This window comes from Oculina patagonica, chromosome 12 (genome assembly GCF_052425735.1).
Source record: "Oculina patagonica isolate OP01 chromosome 12, crgOcupat, whole genome shotgun sequence".
Taxonomy (NCBI): domain Eukaryota; kingdom Metazoa; phylum Cnidaria; class Anthozoa; order Scleractinia; family Oculinidae; genus Oculina; species Oculina patagonica.
Window position 1 is genome coordinate 4,138,754 of NC_135769.1, and position 24,021 is coordinate 4,162,774.

At 37.1% G+C, this 24,021-nt stretch overlaps 2 protein-coding genes across 2 annotated transcripts in view; one reads left to right on the forward strand and one right to left on the reverse strand.

The window, feature by feature from the left end:
* LOC144631881 (calcium-regulated heat-stable protein 1-like) overlaps positions 1–24,021 on the forward strand; it is a 209,199-nt gene that overhangs the window by 179,882 nt on the left and 5,296 nt on the right. The window contains exon 2 of the mRNA XM_078490468.1: positions 23,737–23,791. The gene's annotated coding sequence lies outside the window, so the exon portion shown is untranslated. The remainder of the gene's footprint in view (positions 1–23,736; positions 23,792–24,021) is intronic.
* LOC144631712 (sorting nexin-29-like) lies at positions 1,104–24,009 on the reverse strand. Its single transcript, XM_078490231.1, is given in 26 exon segments — positions 1,104–3,013; positions 4,118–4,257; positions 4,739–4,804; positions 5,009–5,083; positions 5,539–5,691; positions 6,377–6,493; positions 7,743–7,779; positions 7,913–7,988; positions 8,884–8,981; positions 9,388–9,516; positions 12,252–12,315; positions 12,769–12,805; positions 12,925–12,970; positions 13,565–13,723; positions 14,316–15,562; positions 15,564–15,601; positions 16,411–16,516; positions 17,144–17,205; positions 17,955–18,025; positions 18,616–18,700; positions 20,252–20,341; positions 20,434–20,480; positions 21,759–21,833; positions 22,772–22,824; positions 23,280–23,347; positions 23,485–24,009. Coding segments are annotated over 26 exon segments (3,249 nt in total). The 5' UTR covers positions 23,522–24,009; the 3' UTR covers positions 1,104–2,940.

The window sequence follows — 24,021 nt, forward strand, 5'->3', positions numbered from 1 at the left end:
GTTCGAAAGTTGCTCTAAAAGGTTGCTTTTGAAGGAGAAAGTTCTCCGGATACATTCTAATTTCCCTTTGAAGGTAAAATTTCTAAACACTTTCATGAGATTCAACTCCAACAGAAATATCTAAATAACATTTTAATCCCAAAATTTGTTGAATTACAAGGATTTCTTTCACAAAGAACAATCGTTAAGATACCGATGACGTCATGTTTGCTTGTGAGGTAATGCTGAATGATTCGAAAGTTGAAGCATCTTTTGAACTTTCTCGGAAATCTTCGGCAAATTTCGTTACTCTTCGAAAAAGTTCAAAAAATACTCGGAAACGTTCGTATGGCCTTCGAACAACACTCGGACAATCTTCGGTCTAGAAATTGCAAAAAGATGCTCGATAAATGAAAACCTGCCCAAAACCTTTGGGACAGCCCTACATGAAGCCAGCAAAATGCGATGTAAAATGATCAGAATTTTGTAAAGCCTGATCCAGAACCTCACAGCCAATCAGGGTACGTGTTCAAAAAGCAAAATTCTATGAATTGTAGTACTGCATATTTGTAACAAGTGATGCGCTTTTTCGGACTTTGGTTCACGTTTTACATTCACTGGAAACACCGCTGGACAGTAGCGCTTTCATGATTCTCGGCCCAGGTCATCCCGCGAGGAAACTAGTTTGAAACATTGTGAATGTGATACTTATAATTCTTCAACTTGTTTTTAATGAGATTAAGGGAGTAAGGATTCTTTAAACCAAAAGAGAATCATATATGAAAGAAAAAACATTTTATTGTATTATGGATTTGATAATTACATTATCATAAGCCTTCTTGGGCTATTAGTTTCCCTTCTTGTTTAATAAGTTAATAGAATAATTCATAGTCGCTTTTAAAAAATATTAACAGATAAAATTATCGTTATTTTGTCGGTGATAATGTTCTCTAACTATACAAAACAAAATCTGAGAGATTTAAAAACGTAAATGAAAGTGTTTTTAAATTGTTGCACCTTCATGATATTAATATGAATGTGAAACAAAAGCATTAAAGTTATTGCCACTTTTTAAAGACGAGAAGCTAGAATGGCTGCAATAAATGAGAAGTAACAATTTGAAATTTTAAAAAAATAGTAATGGCAATAGGACTGAGTGGAGTCCAATTCTGTCTGTAATCATACGAGTTATTAACAAAATGGGACCACCGTGTAGCGGGAGTCCGATTGCTGGCTTGCAACCACGTGACAAAGCGGCCATGTTGGGGGTCAAAACAATAAAATAAATTTTCGCAAAATTTGCATGATAAAAAAGTTAAATTCCCATTGGAGGGAAACGCTTTGTTCCTGTCCCCCAACATGGCCGCCGTGACGTCAGTTGCAAGCCAGCAATTTGTTTAATTGCGACGAAGTTCTGTTACCAATTTATCATGACTTTAACACAATTTGAGGAAAAAAGTCAAAGCGATGACCTCTACGGAAAAATTCACAGGGAAAAAACTGTTTCTGAAAGGTTCTTAAAATATCAAGCCGAGTATTTGGTCACAAGAAGGAACCCAATCAAAAGCGCGCACATGCACAGCACGCGAACTTTGTTATTGCACACTAGCTGCTCGCGCTCCAATTAGTTAAAAATTGAGCATCCTTAAAACAATCCGATTTCAGAATTTTGTTACAGTTCTGGTTAAAAAAATAAGTGAAAAATTGTTCTGTGTAGTTTTCCTTTTGTGAGATAAACAGAGTTGGCACACCATGACACTTTGATACATGCATCAACTCTACTTGATTTTTAATTTATAATTGTTTTTTAAAATTAAAACGATGGACACTGATATTCTTTTCTTAACGTCTTTGACTTAAAATTTTTAAAACAAATTTTTCCGATAGTTATACATATTCGCTTTATAAAAAACGCGCTTTTCGAAAATTAAATTGTAACTTAATAAAAAGTGCACAAAGGTCCTTTTGTCTATTTGAATGTCGTACGAATATCCCTCATTCATATTTACAGCAGTTATTTTCACCCCAAGCCTCGCTTTTAAACTTGTAAAGTTTCTTATGAACGAATTTCCGAAGTAGCAAAGATGGAAAGAAGATGAAAAGCACTTAACGAAAATAATGCTGATCAAAACATTGTATATGGAGTGCCGAGAGCTGTATGAGAACAGCCTGAAGTTTCAGGGAAACACTTCATCATTGATACAATTTTCTTGATCAAGATGAATAGAATGCCTCCCTATCGAGTGAATACAGTAAAAACCCGCGAGTAAGAACCTATTTTTTTTTCAGGTTAGCCTAAACAGGTTCTTACAAAAAAGGCAGTAAGAACAAATTTAGGATATTTTAGGTTCTTAAATTTGCTGAAGAAAAATTAACATTGTTGCTGATGGAACTTTTTAAGGCATGGAACCTATTCCTTGTATAAAATTCCACACTAAATAAGTGTTGATGTAAAAATGAAGCACTTATTATTCAGAACAAAACATTATCTAGATGTACAGTATTGCCTTGTCCAAAGTTATTTTCCGAAAAGTAAACATTTTAAAACAATTTAAACAATTTTAGAAAATAAGAACCTGTTTCTAAAATTTAGGCTAAATAGGTTTTTACAAAAATGGGGTCAAATTTGCAACTTTTAGCCTAAAAGGTTCTTAAATGTTGGGTTCTTACTCGCGGGCTTTTTCTGTATAAAAATTGTGAAAGCTTTGAAAAGGAATTGCGTGTAAACGAGGTGTAGGGGTGAGTTTTCCAGAAACTTCCACATCTCTCTATAATTTTTTTCTTATATATTTTACAGGATGGGAGAATGTGGCTAGATTAGTTTCAATAAAATTTCTGTTTGATGTTCAATTCCTTATTTCTCATGGCCTGCATGCTTAGCTTGTATTGACACTTTTAGGAGAAATTCGAAGCTGGTCGCTGTTGTGACTCGGTTGAACTCAGTGGAAGGTGAAGTCGTGTTCATAGGCCAGTGTAATTCACTGAACGTTTTCTCTTAGAAGTCTCCTTCTTAGTCTTTTCCGGCGGAAGATCCCTAGAAACAGGGAGAAATAAGACCAAATCGTCAGTTCGGCGAGTAAGAAAGGACAGTGTACTAAAGAGAAACAAAACATGATAAAGCGCTATACCGTAAGATTACTATTGTTACCGGCTACTAATTTGAGCGATTTTCTTTGAGCAAGATTTAGCGACTATTTAATTTCGCAATTTTTCGAAACATTTTTTTTAAAAATAGCGATATCGTGCAAACCAGTTTTTTTTTTACGAACATATATATAGCTAAGACGGAAATAATCGTTCAGTAGAGCAAACTATTGCCAGAAAGAACGAAGTTAATTAACAATGCTAGAAAATCGGTCCGACATTAATTTTCTAACGAATTTTAAGTCAAGTATCTTAAATTTTGTTTTCGTTTGGGTTGGGGGGAGGGGGATACTTGAATTTAACGCCTATTAAATTTAAACGAGACGAATTTTAGCTAGTACTATATTGAGAAATTTTCGCCCAACACGCTAAAATTAGTACCCCCGTGGTCGACTTAAAAAAATACTTGATTGACAGAACCCGTTTACAAGTATTTGCTAAGCGGACAACACGGCGGTAGACTGAATGAAAAGGGAAAAAAAATCGAGTAAAGCAAAGAGAGATTAGTTTTTCGAATTTCTCTTTACTATTTCAATAAGAGGGACCTAAAGGGGTAAAGAGGGAACTGGGATTTAGGGCATTTTCCTGGCAAAAAAAAAAAAAAAAAATGAGTAAAGCGAATAAAGATTAGTTTTTCGAATTTCTCTTCGCTATTTGAATAAGAAAGGCCTGAAAGGGTTAGAAGGGAACTGGGAATTGGGGAAATTTTTACTGGAAAAATGAGATTTGGGTCACTTGGACTGGGAATCACAAAGAAAGAACAGTGGAACTTGGACTGGGAAATGGGAAAATTTGGGATAGCAATAGGCTGGAAATGGGATTTGGGCAACATTTGGGTTGGGAAATGGGATTTGGGCAACATTTGGGTTGGGAAATGGGATTTGGGGAAAAAACGGGTTGAAAATGGGATTTGGGCAAATTTTGAGCTGGAAAATGGGATTTAAACCCCTTCAGGACCCTCGAATAAGAACAAGTGAAATATCCTGTCACTCACGCGAAGAAAGGCAGAATCTGTAGCAGGGTGGTTTTTGTAGTGTCGCTGCGGAGTCCTTGATCTGTTGTCACGTATAAATTCACTACTCTTCTTAAGTAATCCTGTAGTAGTCTTCTACGATCCTCCACGAAACGAGAATCCTACGGGGAAGCAAAAAACCCTTTTAATTCCCATTCTTCTTGTGAGTGATGAAATCGGCAGTGTTCGACTTGTACTCGGCCTGTACTCAGCTTTATCTGCGAGCACCCGAAAAAAGACCCCAAAATCTGAGACGGAGAAGTCCTTCGAACATTATTATTTGGAGAAGAGCAAACATGTTCTACATCCAAAAACCTCAGAAAACTTTTGCTGCTGTCTTTGGCCAATTCTTTAATATAACATTGCAAAGAACTATCTTTACTTTGTACTAGTTAAGTTCTTGAAAAAGGGAAAGCAAGGGACAACGAAGACTCTTCTTTAAATATAGAAGATTAATTAAACCGAGCTATGTCCATGACGTACATCAGATAAATCGAAAGAAAACTTTCGTTTGCGTCGATTCAGGGTAACAATGTACTTTGAAATCCGCAAAATTACTGTTTGGGGAGGTTTATACAAGAACAAATAAGGATCTGTACTTACCTTATTACCTAATGTCTTCTTGGGTGGGAACTTAAAGTTATCGACTACAGCAAATTTTCGTCGCAGCTACGAAAAATAAAGTAAATAAAAGAAAATCTAATGAAACAGTACAAATTACTTGATATAGAAACACGATAGGTGACGATAAAATGTTCTAAACTTTGTGTCAATAAACTGAATATAAAACAGGGAAGTCCCTTTAGAAATCCTAAAAGAAGACCAATACACAACTAAGGACGCCGTTATCAATAAGGAATAAATTATTCTTACGTTTTTATGCATTTCAAAGAACTGTGAATATCTTCGATAAACGTTCCACTCGTCGTCTTTAATTCTCACGTAAACCTGTTGAACAAGGAAAGTGAAAATCGGAATGTGAAAATATAAAATAATCTGCTCACAGCCATTTTTTAACCAACCCCCGACCCCTTACGTTCGCGCTAATCAAGTCTGGAGTAAAAACGAATTGCTTTTCAAAATAATGAAGAATGGCGTTTCCTTTATGAAATAACTTTTTTGGTTTTAGAAATGCTTTAATTTTTTGATATTATGCAAATGAGGAAAGCGATGACGTCATTAATTGTTCCACGAAAAGATAAAGCACTGAATCAAGAGTTTCTCTAGAAAAATTAGAGTAATATTCTTCAAACTTGTCTTTTTTTTTCAAGTTGCGTTGTCCGTGATGTAGCTCCTATAAACAGCACAGACGCTTTCATTCAAATGTGTGATCAAAATCTAATTTCTCGTTAAATAACATTAATACCCTGACCAACAGACAGTTCAGTAACTGTTCTTTTTACCTGATACACGTGATGCACACTTGACGAACGGCCGCGCAGAAACACAGACGGTATCCACACATTTACTAGAGGTCTGGTACCCACTGACATCACCGCGGGGTCAAAGTCCGATAGGCTTCTCGCATCGTCGGAATTTTCTAAATCTTCAGGAAGCTAGCAAAACAAAAAGAGAAGTGAATTACAGTGTCGTGATCACATTATGTTGGGATTTGTTTCATACACCATTTTGTAACGAATTATTACCCGGCTTGATAAATGGACGATTTCTTAAAGTCCTAAAACGGAACGGACCATCAGATCGGAGTAGGAGTACGACTTTCGCATTTTACTAGGCCTTATCACGGTTTTCGATGCCATATTGACGAGTAGGCAAAGCGGGTAGAAATTACAATGATTGTATGGGAATCCAAGGGCAAATATCTTTTACAACAATTAAATTCTGGACAACTTATGAATTGTAAAGTTAAGACACTAGGCAAAAGTTTTTATTCACCGAGTTGAAAGGATGTAGCTGGGCTAGAAAGCGTATAGTTTTTCGCATGATTGACGCGGTTCGCGGGAAAAATCACGGGGATGACTTAGTTCAGGTATAGGCCCGATTTCCACTGCTTTCTCGTGCCCGGTCTTCGTTCCTCGCCGAAAGACGTGTGGTAATCAAGGCAATAGTTCAAAAAGTAAACCAATTTCCTATCCTCGTTTCCAGAGTCTCTCATCTGCCCCCCCCCCTCCCCCCACTCCCCTCATTCGCTCCAGAGGCGGGATGAGAAGAGACCTAGACACGAGGTTGGCGATTCTCTTGGGATAAACTGGGACCAAGTTTAGTTTGTACACTCCTTACCGGTCCCCTGAGGTTGACGAGCTCCTCGCGCAATCGTCTGACTTGGTACTGGTAATAGTTAACTTGTTTATGAAGCCGTTCATTGAATTCCAAGAGTTCTCCATGTAAATCAGCAACCTACAAACAAACAGTTGTGCTCAGAACGACAAAACTATCAAAAATGCCACGATTGTGATAAGAGTTTTCAATTCAGAAGCACGCCATTTCATCACCGTACGAAGGAAGAAGTGACAGCAGAAAATAAATATTAACTTTTTTTTTCAACAAAATGCACGAGAAATCATTTGGATTTAAGTTTCGTACAGTTGAATCCCGATAACTCGAACCTTCAAGGGTAATCGGAAAAGGTTCCAGTTATCGGGGGTTCGACTTATCAAGGGGAAAAATAAGTAAGAAATGACCTGGAGTGGAATTGAAAAAGGTTCGAGTTATTGAGGGTTCGAGTTATCGGGATCTCCACTTCTGACCAAAGTGGCAAACTGATGAATTACAAAAACGCAGTTATTTTTGTGGCTAACAAGCTTATCGTTAAAGTAAAAGTGACAGCGGTGGCAGCAATATCTAGTTTCTTGGGTGTGGCCATAATTAATTTTTACCCTTAGGAAGTACCAATCTTAATAAAACGTTAACTGATAAGCAGTTCCTGTCAAGATATCCGGCTAAACACGCTAGCCGGTGCAAGGATAACTGGAACAGCAGTCACACCACCCATACGGCAACAACCCGCAAACTTTGACTTTTGCGCTAGCGTCCAATTCTCCCACGATGCGTTCAACAGTGGAAGAATAAATACATAGACGATATAACACGTGGCGATGGCAAGAACCAAACTAAGCAAGCATTATATATAAGCTTTGTTATTTAACAAGTATCGTAACTATTATTTTATTAAGTATCTGTATTGTATTTTAAGTTCAGTTCTGTAAGTAACAACATTGTATGTAGCCGTCTTCTTCTTTTTCCTTTTTTTGTTTGCAATAAACCATTAAAAAAAAGAGTGGCAAAAAAGACAAACTCTTGCACTTCGGTGGCTGGAATTTCTTAAATATCTCTCTTTTGGTCTACTTTGCAAAAAAAAATTCCTTAAATTGTTTCGAGTCATGTGAAGTTTTCTTCTTCAATATTTTCCTGCTCCTTAGTGAACTTAACTTCTCCATCACTTGTCATCTTTCAACCGGCTTTTGGCAAACTTTGGTAGCCGTTCACTCGTGCAATGGCGTAAAATGACGCCATTGATATCCTCACTAGTGAGGATATGGAAAATACACCCCTAAGGTCCCGGATATAATAAAAGAAAATACGGGCTGTGAAGGTACATTTATCACACGGGAGGTCTGTGTCAAGTAGTCAAATACTCAGTTCTCACCTGGATCAACTTGCTTTTATATTCTTCTGCTTCGTCACTACAAAACAATAAAAAAAACAAGAAGACTACCTTATTAAAATTGAAGGATGATGATTATTATTTCCAAGACTGTCGTTAAGTTAGTAGCAGGTTGTAACGAAGAAATTAAAAGAAGACTACACCAAACAGACCTTTGACGATCTTGTTCTGTGTTTCTTTCTGGTGGCAGAGGAGGGAGAACATCATCTTGTCTTATTCCGGACAACACTAGAATGGGATAGAAAACAATACTATTTACAGCAGGAGCAAGTACAATTACCTTACACGTACATCGGTTACACGCGTGATACGACAAGTCCTGCCGTTTCTCAGGAAAAATTCCACTCACTGAATTTCCTCACAGCATTTTATTTTTCATTTTTTCAGCTTTTATGTTGAATAGGGACGCACTCGTTTTATGAGAAAGGATTTAAAATGGCTCTACTAATACTTAGAATAGCAAGTAAGTAACACTGAATAGCATAGCTAATAAACCTGTGGCCCTCCGAATTAAAATGTATAACGTATTCGTATGAGATGTGTAAGTCGACATTAAGAGAGATTTCGGGAAAAAAAAATCGACTTTCAATACTTATGCTACCTTCATCAGTAAGTTTTGTACAAGACATCATTTATTTGCCAAAGATTTGATTTTTTCTGAAACCTGCGATGAAAACCTCATTTGCATAGCCACTCCTTTAGCTGTAGATGTTTAGATGCTTTAAACGGGCTTTGTCACGGATTTTACCAAATTTCTGAACAGCCAAAATTTCTATTTGTGTCGTAACAAACATAACAGTAATGGTCCATTTTCATTAACAATTGCTACATTAGAGCATTGAAACTGTAAACAAGTGTCTTTGGCTGCAGATTGCTCGGATGGAAATGGATTGCGATTTGAAAAATTAAGGCTTAATTTTTCAAATGGTTGCGTCTTCAAAAACTCGATATTTTTAGCCGTGGTTTGATTCCTCACAGCAAATTAAGGTTATCTTCCTTAAGATGTTCAAAGATAGTGATTTCCATGAATTAAGTTGGCTACCACTAATCTCAGAGCAGTTTAGGCCAAAAATCTGCTAAAGCTAAACCCCCTTGATGTAGCCCCCTTTAACTGCCTCCTTACCTTCCACTGCTTCAGACGACTTGCCGTGTAAATCGCTTCTCAGCGCCTGCACAGCTCCCACATACTTCTTAAGCTGATGTTTAAGCAGTTCGTTCTCTCTGCAAATCAGTCAATCGAGAGCTCATATAAATATTCCAAAGCGTTATTTAAAAGTACCAAATTCGAATTCACATTTAAAAACAAATGTTTCGGAATGTTTGGGTTCAAATATGAATTTGAACTTGGCACTTTAAATAACACTTTTTCTCAATTATCACAACAAACAAGTGCCACGCAGTGAACGAAGATTTATTTATTGCAGGCGTTTTTGAAGGCGCGCATATTTCATGAATTTTCGCTCCCTATCCGAAAAGGTTCCAATTGGTATTGCCCAATCACAAAGCAACATACCAGCAAGTTCAGACAGCTCCTCGCGAGTGGGAATCTTACTCGGAATACACAGTAAGGCGTTTAAAACCTAAAACTAATTGATCTATCTACCTAGCTGGCGGAGGAAAAATATACCTTGACAACGACTCTATTTTAGCAGTGTTGAAGTTCTCTTGTTCTTTCAGTTCTTCTCGAAGAGCGTCTGTCTCTGTGCTTAGTTGCTGTGATTTGTGGCGTTCTTCATCTAGCTCCGTCTGAAGGTTCCTAAGAATGTAGTGCATTAGAATGATTATTTTTTTAAAATTAAAATTAAATCTAAAATTAAATTAAAATTAAAATTAAATGAAATTAAAAATTAAATTAAAATTAAATTAAAATTAAATTAAATTTAAAATTAAATTGAAATAAAATTAAAATTAAATCTAAAATTAAATTAAAATTAAAATGAAATTGAAATAAAATTAAAATTAAATTAGAATTAAATACAAATTATTTAAAATTAGATGAAAAATTAATTAAATTTTAATTAAATTAATTTAAAATTAAATTTAAAATTAAATTAAAATTAAATTACATTAAAATACATTAAAAATTAAATTAAATTAAAATTAAAATTAAATAAAAATTTAATTAAATTTAAAATTAAATTAAATCTAAAATTAAATTAAAATTAAATGAAATTAAAAATTTAAATTTAATTAAATTAAATTAATTTAATTTAAAATTAAATTAAAATTAAAATTAAAATGAAATTTAAAATTAAATTTAAAATTAAATTACATTTAAAATTAAATTAAAATTAAATAAAAATTTCATTAAATTTAAAATTAAATTAAATAAAAATTAAATTAAAATTAAATTTAAAATTAAATTAAAGTTAAATTTAAAATTAAATTAAAATTAAATTTAAAATTAAATTTAAAATTAAAATTAAATTAAAATTAAATTAAATTGAAATAAAAATTAAACTAAAATTAAATTAAACTAAATTAATTTTAATGAAAATTAAATTAAAATTAAATTGAAATTGAAAGTAAATTAAATTGAAAAATTTTAATTTTAATTACATTTAAAATTAAGAGTGACTTTTACAAACAGCCGAGAAAGAATTTCCTCGCAGAAAATGGAAAACCGATTTTTCTTGCTCATTGTTAGCTTTAAGGTAGATAAGAAACCTGGTGTAGTTGGTTTCCCCTAAAGGTCTTCTAATTTTAAGAAAACAAAGAAAATCGATTTCAGTGGTCGAAGTTACAAATTTCCTAACTTTTAAACCCGAAATTAGCTATTATGAACACTCCTCGCGTTCGCTTACAAAACTGGGCAGAGAAATTTGGTCACTTCCTATCAACATAAAAACTCTTTTTCTTTCGCTAGAATATAATTTCAGGGCTTCAGCGCAACTCTTCCAACTGAAAAAAATGAACTGACGAGGAATGCTTTTTACAATAACAAAAATTTGAATGAAATAGTACTTTTCAACGGCAGTATTTAGCATGTGGTATTACATTAAATTTTGTCAATTCTCGCTCAAACATGCATACAGATATTCTTATTAAACATACCTTAGAATTGGCTTGGGTTATTGGAAACATTCTCACTTAGAGGGCATCAAACTTCGGCAAATTTTCCCAGCATGGCCATAAACCGAAAATTTGGAGTTATACCACATACATGTATTAAATAATTCCGTTGAAAACTGCCATTTAATTCGACTTCCTAGTATCGTAAAAAGTATTCCCCACCTTTTTAATTATTTCAGTTCGAAGAGTTTTGCTTAAGCCCTGAAATTATATTTTAGCGAATGGAAAAGACAGGGGGGGGGGGGGGAAGAAACGAGGTCTGTGACCGAGTAGCGATGCTCTCACAACTTGCAAAGCGATCAATTCCCAATGTAGTCAGTGGTTTTTGGACAATGATGCAACAGGCAATCTTTTCCCGCGAAATGGAAGCTGCTATGCCGTGGAATCACTTATTATAAAGGGGTTCAATTCTCTTAACTAAAAATCTAAAAGCAGCGTGTTTATCCGAAAATTTCGTCATCGTCGTGTAGTTTTAAGAATGCAGAATTTTGTGATGCCGTGCTACTTTTCAGTGCTAAAATGCAAATGTTTGTACCACGATTTTCAACTGGCCCACATGGGGATTGTAAATGAAGTAAAACAAAGAAAGACCAAGTCAACAAACAACCTCGAAACAATAGAGCAAGAACAATAGCCTCCGACCAGCGCGGGAATATTTGATCGCCACGTTTTCATTACCATTCCCGTGATGGTTTTATTTCATTACAAACACCACATATTGACACCAAGAACCTTTCCGGAGAAATATTCGCTGCTTTAAAGACCAAACTTAGAAATTCTTTTTTATTACTACATATATAAAAAAATCGAACTCTCTCAGTGGTCCCATGTTGTTATTGTTTTGGCAAGTTCACAAAGAAAGGAGCTGCTCATGCGCCTCAGAGACATCCGCTGACTACCGCCCCGATGATTGTTTTGCAAGTTGTGAGAGCATCGCTCAGATTTCATATAAGAAATGTATGGGAAGTTGCTTCCCCCCCTCCTGGGAAAAGAGTTTCTCTGTTAATAGAAAGCATCCAAAGTTTTCAATGTGGCTTTGTTTGTGAACGCGACGAGAGTTAACGATAGCGAATTTCGGGTTGAAAATTGTGTCACTTTGAGGCTCCGATCACAAAAACTGACTTTGGTTTTTTCTCGAAATTAGAAGACTTCTGGGGGGAACAAAATACATCAGGTTTCTTATCTACCTAAAAGCTATTAATGAGCAAAAAATGAAAGAATTTGATTTTTCAATTTTCTGCCAGTGCAAGTGCGGTTTTTATTTAAAGTCCTTCTTAAATTAAATTAAATTTAAAATTAAATAAAAATTAAAATTAAATTAAATTACAATTAAATTAAAATTACACTGTTGTTTCTTTGCCATTTTAATTTGAAAAGAGATAATATAACTATGCATAGTTTTCTGAGAAACCAATGTACCTGTTCTTCTCTTCGATCTCATCTTTCCTTAACATCATGGAAACTATAGCTTGCTTTAGTTCACCTGTCCAAATTAATTTATAAACCAATAACATTAAAATGACATCCAGAGGGGACATTTATTGAATCTGTTCATCTGAACTTTGGGGAAGAACACGTAATAAAAGAATAAGATTGCTTGTAAAGTCCATTTATTCTTGCTGGTATGTATATTAATTTAGCCTGTTTAATATGTCGGGTACTGTCTTCCAGTCAAAAAACATCTTTGATTAAAGGAAACGTGGCAGTCATGGTTTGTTGTAAAACAGAGCTCAACAAACGACAGGAACCCAGTAGGAAGCGAGAATGACTGATGGCAAAGGTAAAAATGGTTACAATGTGAACAGGAAACAGAGGTTTCCATTTATTTATGAAGCGTTTTAAGCACAACAAATTATGGCGCTTTTAACACGTAAATGTATTTTCATTTGATAGTTTTGTAAAAGACTGTTAGGATTGCCTTGTTTGTAGAAGTTACCTGTGCTCATACCATCATGTTGGCTGGAGTAGTCTCGCTGAAAGAAATTAAAACATTTTTATTGGCAGATGAATATTCGAATGCAAGTAATTTACGTGGTTATAAAAGGAAAGCAACTTTAACAACATCGCGCCAGTAAGGCTGCAAGCAACTTACTTGCCCAGATTGATCTCTGGTTGTTCTCTCAATAGCAACAAATCCCCTATAAAATTTACAAACCTCTAATTAGGAAAGATTACTAATAACTGCAGTAAAAGAAAACCAAAGAGTTCTTAAAAAATGCGGGAAAATCCGTAACTCAAGGAGAACATCGGGAAACATGCAACCAATGGCAAACATAGGAAAATATGTGACCAATAGCAAGCGCATTTGTAGCAAAAAACTTTTCATGACCTTTTTCATAAATTTTCAAAGTTTTCCATAACTTAGATTTGACGCATTATTATTGGAAATTTTAAAAAAATTATCTTGATTTCAGGTAAATTTTTACCGTTTGGGCCCTTTTCTTTTTCAAAGAAATAACCTGCCTAATTTATTTTGTACAATCAATACCATTTTTCATGACCTACACATAAATTCCATGAATTTCCGTGCCTGAAAAATGAAAGTCTTAAACTTCCATGACTTTCCAGGTTTTCCATGACCCATACAAACCATGTAAAAGCACCTAGTATAGTCATAAAGGCAGAAGAACACAGGCATTGAACACAAAAGCGACATTGATCTTAATATGTGATATTAAATTCTGTCAACTAGCATTACAAGTAATGTATGAAGATAAGTAAGGAGAATTTACCTGGACATGCTGTCCATTCCTCTTTGAGCGTCAGAACAAGCTGCCAGTGCAGCAGCAGCCGCAGAGGCATCAGATGACATGGCCGATCTGTTGCTTGGCAACGAATCGTCTTTCTGTTCAGAGAATTCTTCACCGTCTTCAATGTAGGACCAGCTGGTGCTGTGGAACAAAAAAAGAGAAAAATTTTTTTGAGGCAATTGTTGAAAAGTGATCATCCACAAAAACACAAATCCAAAAATGTTTTTGTTTTGAAAAAAATGAGACTTATTGGCGCTCACTTAAGATAAACACATGCATTCAAAAACAAAATTTAATTATTTTCATTTCACTTTGAATTCATAAAAACTTAATGCGCGTAAAAAGAGGTCTCTCTTTAGGCATTCAAATCTTCTTACAATCGAAAGACATCTGAAATTCAGTCAGAAAAATACCGTACGTACTGATGACGTAACTCACCTGAGATCCATCTAGTCGCTCTGATAAACTGTTTCTTGGGCACGAAAATTAAAAAAAAAATGAGCAACAATCCTCTGAGTCACTACATGGATCTCTGTTATGCTACGTCTTTGTCAAGGAATTTTTGCAGGTCAAATTTCTGACATCTCCCAAGCGTGCGAAAAATTTAGCTTGTGTAGGAAAATTCAACACTGCAGTGGTGAATTCCAGTTACTCCAACTCATTACTTTACGGTGACTTTGATATTGATTCTTTTAATCTAATTGTAGGAAAGTCATTTATCTTTCTCACTGACCTTGACAATGAATCACGATCATTTTCTGTTGAAACATCAGGTGCGCAATAAAATGTGGATTGGGCTCCAGTTTTTGCCGTCTCGCCACCCTCTGAAAGAGGCACAAGGGGCTCTCCACTGTCCAACAGCACAACAGGCTCAATTGAGCTATCATTTGTACCTGACTGTGATCCAGGACTTGTCGTCCCTGCTTCATAATCATACAAGTCATTTCTGAAGTCATTTTCTTCAAGTTCTTCTCTATTTTCTGTTCTATTTTGCTGAAATGCCTTCCCCGATGGACTTTGTCTGAAATCTTGGGATTTCTGTGCACTAGAGAAATCCTCTTTGACATCCACTTTGTGACAATGTTCCAGGTTTACAGGAGTAGAACCCTGTGACTCATTTGCAGCCTTTATATCAGAGGTTCTCTTCTCCACAACAGTAGGAGCTTGCATTTGTGCCATTGAAAAATTTGATTCATTGGAGCTTTCATTCTTTGTTAAACTATATACATGAAAAGAATCCAGATTCTGTTCCCTTTGAGGCAAAACCTCTCTTCCTTGGGAAATATACTGTTTTGTATTCGAAAAACTTGTACCGCAACTTTTACCCTCAGAAACGTTTGGATTTTCCAAAAAATCCCTTTCATTTGTTGTAATATCACCTTGAATTTGGCGCATAGGTTCATAAGCTGCCTCAAGGGCAGTTGGTGAACCTGAAGATATCGCTTTGTTATTATCATTTTTTGTTGCATTTTGAAATTGCAGTGAGGTTCTCTCCTCGCTATCCACCTTAGGCTGTTTAAGAAATAGATCCTCAGCATTGAAGACAAAATTGCCACTGTCCTCCCCTGTAATGGTCTCTTGTACACCCACCCCCACAGTATCATATCTAGGTTTCACTGTCACGTTCTCCAGGAAGTCTTCAAGATCAAAACTGCTGTTTTTACTGTCTTTTGAAGTAGTTTCCGCAATGTTTTCTACAACTGAGTTATCAGGTAAAGAGATGGATTTTGTTATTTCTGTAAACAAAATTTCTTGTCCATTTACGTGTGACCTTTTTTCGGTGAAACCTTCAGAGACTACAGTTATGTTACCCGGGTAGGAAGAAGAACGGCTATGCCCCAAAGTTGATGTCTTTGAGTCAGAAATTGATTCGGAAGTCTCCTTTACTGTTGAATCGTCTAGTGGAAAATTTTTCAAATCCCCCGTTGCATCTTGGGAATTACCCTCTTCTATAGACACAATGGCTGCGTTTCTTTTTTTTCTTCTTTTTCTTTCTCTTCTTCTCTTGTTTGGATTCATCTGGTGAAAAAAAGACATGAGAAATGTTAATGATTTTATAGCATTACCACATGACATTATATCTTTCAGACAGTAGGTATGCTGTGATTGGCCAATTTGAAAGGTTACTTTTGCAACCTGAACATTTTAGACTGCAAAAGTAAAAGAAAACATTTTATGTTTACCTTTCTCCAAAGTGAGAGATAAAATAAACATTTTATTTATCTCATTCAGTCTGAACTCCAAGATATCGATCTTTGTTTTTCCCATAACATGCAAAAATTAATGGGAATGAAACGTGTCTGTGTCTTTCAGTAAGGGGTATATATTTTACATGTTTTGTTGAGATGTTTACGATATTTCCCACAATAGGCACTGGTCAACTGCTCACACAAATCACACAGCCCCAGTTCAATCAGTAGCATTTGATAATCAGTCCGTTTTATGACTGATCTGTGGTCAGAGACAGACACCACTACATTTTGCATTATTCTTTCCGGACTACGACTCCCAAGCTGAGAAAATTTTAGTTGCACCTATATATACCACAGTGAGTATGTTATTAGAATTTGGTGGTACACCAAGACAGTATCCTCTTGTTAGAGATTTTGCAAGCAGGCTCACCTTGGGGCCCGCACAGTCGCGAGTCGAGTGTGTCCTAGAGGCATAAACTAATATTCGCGCATGCCCCAAGGTGAGCGTGCATTGGTTGGGGGACATACTATTCTCATCACCTGTCTGCATAACAATGTATTGATATTGTTGGGAGAAATAAGATCTTTATCTGTTGTCTATTTTGGTTTTGGAGTAATGTGACAAGGGTTACTGACCGGTTAGCTCAGCAGAATATACAGGAGCAGGTTCCACTACAGGCTTTTGTGGAAATGATGGTAAAATATTGCTAAACATGTCTTTGTTGATTGTCATTACTGGTGCCTGTGGAAAAAATAAGAATGATGCAAAATAAAATACATGGAAAATACTGTATATCATTCTACAAAGATTCTTATAGAGATCCTTAGGGCCTGGGAGGGACTTCCACATGAAAGGGGTGGTAATCTTGTTGAAAAATGTTAATTAAACCCCTAAGGGAGACCAATCTTGGCGTGATGCAAGGTTTTTTTGACCCCTAAGAGATACCATTTTTCATACATGATCAGCCAAGACTGCCAACACAGTATTATGGCTCATTTTTATTTAAATTAACATGCAACCCTAAATGAGACCTTAAATGGCTAAAAATATTGGCATTCTGTTCTGAACAACCTCAGTGAGACCCAAATCATTCTGTAATTTACACCCAAAAATAAGACAATGAGCCCTCCTGTCCCTTTCATATGGGAGTGCCCCCCCCCCCCCCCCATCCCCGGGCCTTAGGGATACTGAATCATCCCAAAAGATCTTGAAAGTTCCCATTATGATTTCTTTGGTAAAACATCCAGAAAAACCCTCATCAAATCCTAGTGGATCTTGGAGAATCTTTGCACAGATCTTTGCAAGGATCTTTGCTACAATCTTTGCCCTCATTTGATTTTTTATTTAACCAACTAATCAGAAACTTGCCTGTCGTACGATGTTCAGTTCCTCACTATCAACAGTAAGGGCAAACAAAATAGGGCTAAGACCTGCAGAAAAATAATAACAATGACATAAACATTCAATTTCTCCCACTTGGAAATCACCAAACATGTTTTTATACCAGCTTAAGGTATTAGTATAGGGCAGACATCCATTAGATGGATTAGGCTTCAAAGTGAACTACACTTACAAAGCTGTTGTAGTGAACTGCAAATTACTCGCTATACGCTATGTTATAGTAGACCTTTACAGCTATTGCATGTTTTGGGGGCAATGGACAGTTGTGTATTCTATAGGCAACATAAACATTAATTTTACAAATCAAACTAGTTGCAGATGAAAATAATATTTACAATTAACTGTGTTACATCATGGCTACATTGACAACCCCATCTCACTTTTTCCCTCAATTAACCCCTGCAGGGCATTCTGTTTGTTGATGGGCTGATCCATGGAACCCAAAAGGGTCTTCTCTATGCCATCATCAGTCATACAAGTAAGAGGCCCATCAGGCCAGAGCTGATCCTGGTTTCTGTAAATGTACCATTAAGAGACTAGGAGTATTTCTACACCCACCCCCCCCCCTCCGATGGGATGCTAATCCATCGCAGGGTTAGCCCAGCTGATTTGAGAAGGGCACTGTGAGAGTGAAGTGTCCTGCTCAAGAACACAACCCATTGATCCTGACCAGAACTCGAACACTGGCTGCTTGATTTGGAGTCTGGTGTGCTAACCATTAGCCCACTGCGCCTCCCAATAGACGCACTCAAAAAATATTTTTATAAATCTTTCTCACCTGCAGCGATCATGGGAAGCATACTGGCACGCTCTTCATCCATAAAGAAAGCTTCTTTTTCATAAAAATGACTGTTGTATTCCAATCATGAACAAAACATGAAATAAAATTAAAATTATATTCCTTAGACCTTAGGCCTAATTTTCGTCTGTTAATTATTTACAATGCCCACTATACAAAGTGTCCATTTATTAAAATACTGTACGGTACACCTGGGTGGAGAGAGGCACTGTGAGAGTAAAGTGTCTTGCCAAAGAACACAACTGAATGCCCTGGCTAAGGTGTCCCAACCCAGACAACTCTAATCAGAGTCCAGCAGACTAGTGGAGGGGAGGAGGGGGGGGGGGAAGGCTGAGTGACTTAGGGGTAGGAGGGCTACAGGAAGCAGGAAACGAGAGGGTGTGAAGTGGGATTCTCAAAGTGCTGGCAATGCCAACCAGGAGGAAAATTTTGCAACATATTTTGAAATAATTTGCAATAGAAATAACACAAGGAGGCTGGAACTACTAAGGAAGCGGGGTGGGTGGGGGGGGGGGAAGGAATGGGAAGTGGGATGTACAATGTACAACCCCCTCCCCCCATCACACAAGCCTTTATGCCAGTGTGACTCCCACATGTTGATTTAATTTATTTAACAAATGTTTCACACAGATAAACTTACCTTATAAGTGTTTTATCTCCCAGCATGTTATGGAAAAATCGTTCTAATGAATGTTCATTCAGTGCAGACCTCAGCCAAGCACGGCCTTGAAAAGAGCAACCATTAATTCAAAATTTATTGTTCAACATTTTATTAACAAGAAACAGTTTTCCAAACATTTCTAAATTAAACCTGCAAAATTTATTTACAGGAAATTCCCCTAATTATTAGATTAAAAACTGCCAGTGTTTATGAGTCAAAAGCATGAGACTTTTATCCTGGGAGTGCATATTTGAAGAAAACTCAATCTTATAAGTGTCTGAATGTAATTTAGGCTAAGTTAAAATCGAGCCAATGCTGGTCATTGGCGACTGTGGCACCATGCATTGTGAAGAGACAAACAGCCTGCCCTTCTTGAGGCTCGCATTTCGCCTGGAACCACCACCCACTTTCATAGGCACCTTCCCCAAGCTTATTTATTGGCAATGTGTTTAACTGAAGATGTCTAAAGACCTCTAAAGATTTCTGAAGTTCTCACCCTGAGAGCAGACTGAAATACCCCTTAACTTTTGCCAGTCCCAGTCTTAGTATACACTTCCCCAAACACAAGCTTGTGGCCAGCCATTTACATTGGACTTTTCTTTTCTTTTCTTTCACTGATTCGAGCATGTCTATTCTTGAACTGGTTCAAGGTACACATAATTATATTAAAACGTTTTAATCAATTTTATTCATTTTTGATGTCACAAAAATGAACTTGCGGCTCCCGTGGGAGGGGAGGGGTCTCAAATATTTTGGGGGTGTGCCATGAAGGTTTTTAAGCCCTGACCCTATTTAAGGATAAAGAAAGCGAAAGTTTCAAGACCCCCCTTTTAAGGCCCAAAACCAAAAAAATGACACCCTATTCAAGGAGAGGAGAAGCGTTCAGTGATGACCCAAATAACGGCTAACAGCGCACTACAAAACACAAAAATTTTTATTAAACTGCTTTACTAATACATGATCAGAAAGTTCAGTTTAAAACACCTTTTTTTTGTTTAGCTGGGCATTTATTTTAGCTGATAGAATTTAGGTACCCTTTCTAAGGATCAAACCAGGAACACAACACCAAAAGGAGAAAAAATGATACCCTATTTAAGGACCGAGAACCTCAAAAACCATACCCTATCCTGCAGCACATACCTACCGGTTGTGGCCGCACCTTCCTCAATTTTGGTGAATGGGGGGCACGGAAACATCCTGTGGAGCCCAAGGCCAAGTCAACTTTCACTCACGAACATATGTCGCACTGCCTTTTCTTCCTCTGCAAGGGAGTGACGCGAGAACAAGAAACGACAGTACCACGAGACAAATGCTGACCGCTTCGCTGACCTCACAGAAATGATGGACACCCACTGCAGAGACGGGGGAGAGTCCAAGAACGAGGGACGAGAGCAACCGAAAGAAGTGCGCCAGTGACCCCTCCAGCTGACTGCATTCGTGACGTGAGATGAGTGTAGAAGATGGGGGGGGACTACGGGTGCGGCATCATGGAACTTTATGGTATATAGCCCACATATGGGAGTACCCCCCTGGGTTGTGGCTCCCTACAAAGAAAGACAGCATCTGTAAAGAAGAATGAGGGGCACCTTGTGTAAACAATATTTATAACACTGACCTCTTCCAGCATCTGTTGTTGCCTTCTCAAGAGCAAGAAATCTGTCCACCTCCAAGTTTCCCAAGTGACCTTTCACAAAGTTCCAAAATACTAAAAAAATAAAGGACAGGTTTTGCAATGTAAGCTGTATTCTAGTTGGTAGGTTAAAGCATTCTGAAGATATTTTCAAGACAGTTACCTACCTGAATCTGAGTCTAACTTTACTATCCCTGCTACTTGGCCAACTTGCCTACATGTGCAAAATATAAAAACCAGATGAATATTGAAGGCCAAAGTGCAATTATTGTAATTAAATGACCTTTAAATTCATATCACAAAAGAATAGAGTACATTTTATCAAATGGTGAAAAGGATTTAACCACACCCCATACCTCCATCAATGAAAGCCCCTTAAGCTTATCATACTCCAAAAATATGTGTTGTGTTTCATTTTAACACTTGGTACAACTTGGTATTTTTCCTTTGTTCTGGTGTATGGTAATAATTATATGACAATGAACATAAAACAAAGGAAACTACCAAATTGTACCAAGGGGAAAATTATGCCTCCTGAATGTATAAAAAGTTCATTATGGCAAGTCTGGACTAATCCTGGGTCCAAGCCAACAGACCACACTATATGGTTTTTGCGGCAAGAAAACTAAAAACAGAAGTATTCCTCCTGGACGAGATGTTAGTCCATCACAGCACTATATATGTCTGGTTAACCTACATGTAACCATGCAGTGGTCAGTGGTGGATCCAGACCTACAGAAAAGGGGGCTCCAATCATAGACCCTAGAATAAGAGGGGGGGGGGGGCTCTCTTGAAAATAATTTTTCTCCGCCTTTCGGGTCTCAATTGTTTCTAACAAAGCCCCTCCACTAGATCCGCCACTGATGATACCCACTTAAACTCCTGCCATGAAGTGAGGCACTTAGAGAGTTAAGTGTCAATACAGTAAACACCCGCGTGTAAGAACCTACAATTTTCTAAGTTTGGCAAAATAGGTTCTTGTATTTGGGGGTAGTTATTGGTAATTTAGGCTAAGTACTAGGTTCTTAATAAGGTTCTTAATTTCTAAGGAGGAGCCATAGTTTTTGATTGTACGAAAAGAAAAAAAATGGGTTTGGTCCTTCATTATGCAGCATTTATTCATAACTGTATTGCTTTAAGCCTCATGCAAGGTCCAAAGAAGACAATTACAGTCTATGTGAATCTGTCTTTTCTTTATTTGTAAATAGAGTTTGGGATGTTCTGTTAAAAATGTTCATAAAAATTTTCTATAACCCACATATAAGAACCTGCTGAAATTTGCTTGGCTAAACAGGTTCTTATATTTTGGGGTATTAAAATGGCAAATTTCTGCCAGCAGGTTATTAAACCACTAGGTTCTTACACGCGGGTGTTTACTGTAACACAAAACAATAACCAGGGATTGCCCCAACCTGCACCTCTCAAGTCTCAACCTTTGAGTCCAAGCCCTATGCACCTCCCTTAAAATTATGTAAAATACTTATTCTTTTACCTAAATGCACTAACTCTGGACTTTTTAAAACCATGTTGGAAGATTGCTTCAAGCTGAGTCAACAGACAAACAACCCTGAAAGAAAACATTAATGAATCAGTGATTGAAGGATCCAGTACAATATGGTCTGATCTAAATGGTTATGTCATCTTTGGTACTGGAAGATTTTTCTACTGTTCAAACTGCTCAATAAAAACAGTTTCATGAGCTTATTTTAGATTGTTTTTTATTGTAAAGCCACACGTTGTGGACTAGCTCTAATAATAAAGACTTCTTACAAATTAAGGACATAAAAATGAGAAAACATGCTGCACTTTGCTCCAAAAAACTAAAATTTGAAAACTACATGTAGGCAAGCCTCAAAATGCAGATCTATATAATGTAGAACTGTTCTGTATTAATTTTGGCCCTTCAATTGCTTCATTACTCACTGTAAAATGGTAAGGTAAAGCCTGCTTTAGAGCCAAGTGGCTCGTCAGGCCAGAACTTATGGCCCGGTTTCTGTAGCATAAGCAGCTAGGAGTATTTCTACCCCTGCCCTGGATGGGATGCTGGTTCATCGCAGGGTTACCCCACCCCAGGAGTAAATTCGCCGGTACCCATAATACGGGAAAAGAAGCAGAGGACAGCCAAGGGAAACATGGCGGAGAATGGTGGAGAAGGAAGCGCTGAGCTGGGACTAACATCGTGGGCTGCAGCAGCAGCTGTGGCCAAGAATAGGGACAGATGGCGAGCATTGATGTCCGGCCCTATCACCCACCCGGGGGCAAGGAACTAAGAGACCCATTTATACACCTGGGTGGAGAGAGGCACTATAAGAGTAAAGTATGCTGCCTAAGAACACAATGCAGTGCCCAGCCAGCCCTCAAACCCAGACCACTTGATCCGGAGTCCACATCTTCACTGTAGACACATAACATTACTTATTGATAATACAATCAATTTATCTAGTAATCTAAAGATACATTTAAACAGTAAAACAATAAAAATTTCACTTAAAGTAATACATGTACCTGCTGTCTCCATCAGTTGCTAACTCTCTTTTGCCACCAAATCTGACTTGACACTAACAGAAGAATAAAGCAAAAATACTTCACTATGCAATGTTTCACTGTGCGTTTATGTGTGTGGTCAGACAGCAGGGCGATGGCAAATGAAACCTTTATTTTGGATGGCCTTGATAATTACCTGATTTCCTTATCTTTCCAGCATTTGATGCATGGTGTTTTGAATTGGAGTCACCACCCCCACCAACACCCATCTCCCCTGTATTCCACACTTCCCCCCTCCCATACCCCCCCCCCCTCACCTCTTTTACAACCATATACTCTGTCATATCTAGTAAATCTACCTAAAAAGATAGATTTCAAAGATTAAAAGTAACATTAAAAGGAACTTAGAGTTTGAAAAGCTAGTAAACTATTAACAAGCCACATGCACCCGAAGGTCGTAAGCGACATCACATTATGCTCGAGATCAACAACAATTCCATTTATTATAAAGTAAATGTCGGATTTTTACCTGTTTTACGGCATCGAGTAATCTCTCAAGGAGGTGTTGTCGTTCACTTTCTGCGTTTTGCTGCTGGCCTGGATAAAAGACAGTGCGAATAGGTTTTCAGTACATATGTGATGTAATTTAAGCCGTCAAACTTAAGCTTAATTCGAAAATCACGGATTGAGTGTTGACACCAGAGAACAAAGATTTGCCTAACAATAAAACTTACTACTCATGATCTGTTTCTGAGCAGACGTCACAAACATTTTAGTTGCCACAATGAAGGTTTAAAATACGACAGCAACGCAGCAACTTGTGCTACAAAGCCATCCATCTATCCATCGATCTACTTTCGTCTTTTGCAATCCTCCGACGCCATGTTGTTTTGTTTCCCAGGCTCTTGTCGACAACATTTGATTGAGGGGAGTTGGGAACGACTCTCCTCGACGCTTGTCTAAACTCGAAGGGAGGGAAGGTTCAGTGTTTATTGAAATAGGTAAATGTTGGAGGCTTATATTGGGATTATTTACTAGCAGGTAAGGTATTTTTGATCGGATGCATGTGTCAGAAACACAAGAGGTGTCAATTTTTGCAAATGATTTCTGTTACGTGAAAGCGCGTTTACAAAACGCAAACGTGAATCTTGAAATGCACAAGCCATGACCTGGCGTGTTTCACGTCTTCATGTGCAAGCTTAGTTTGAATGGAATTATGCTATAATGAGATTATCAATTTCTGCCCATATTTTTCCTTTGTAAAATGCTGC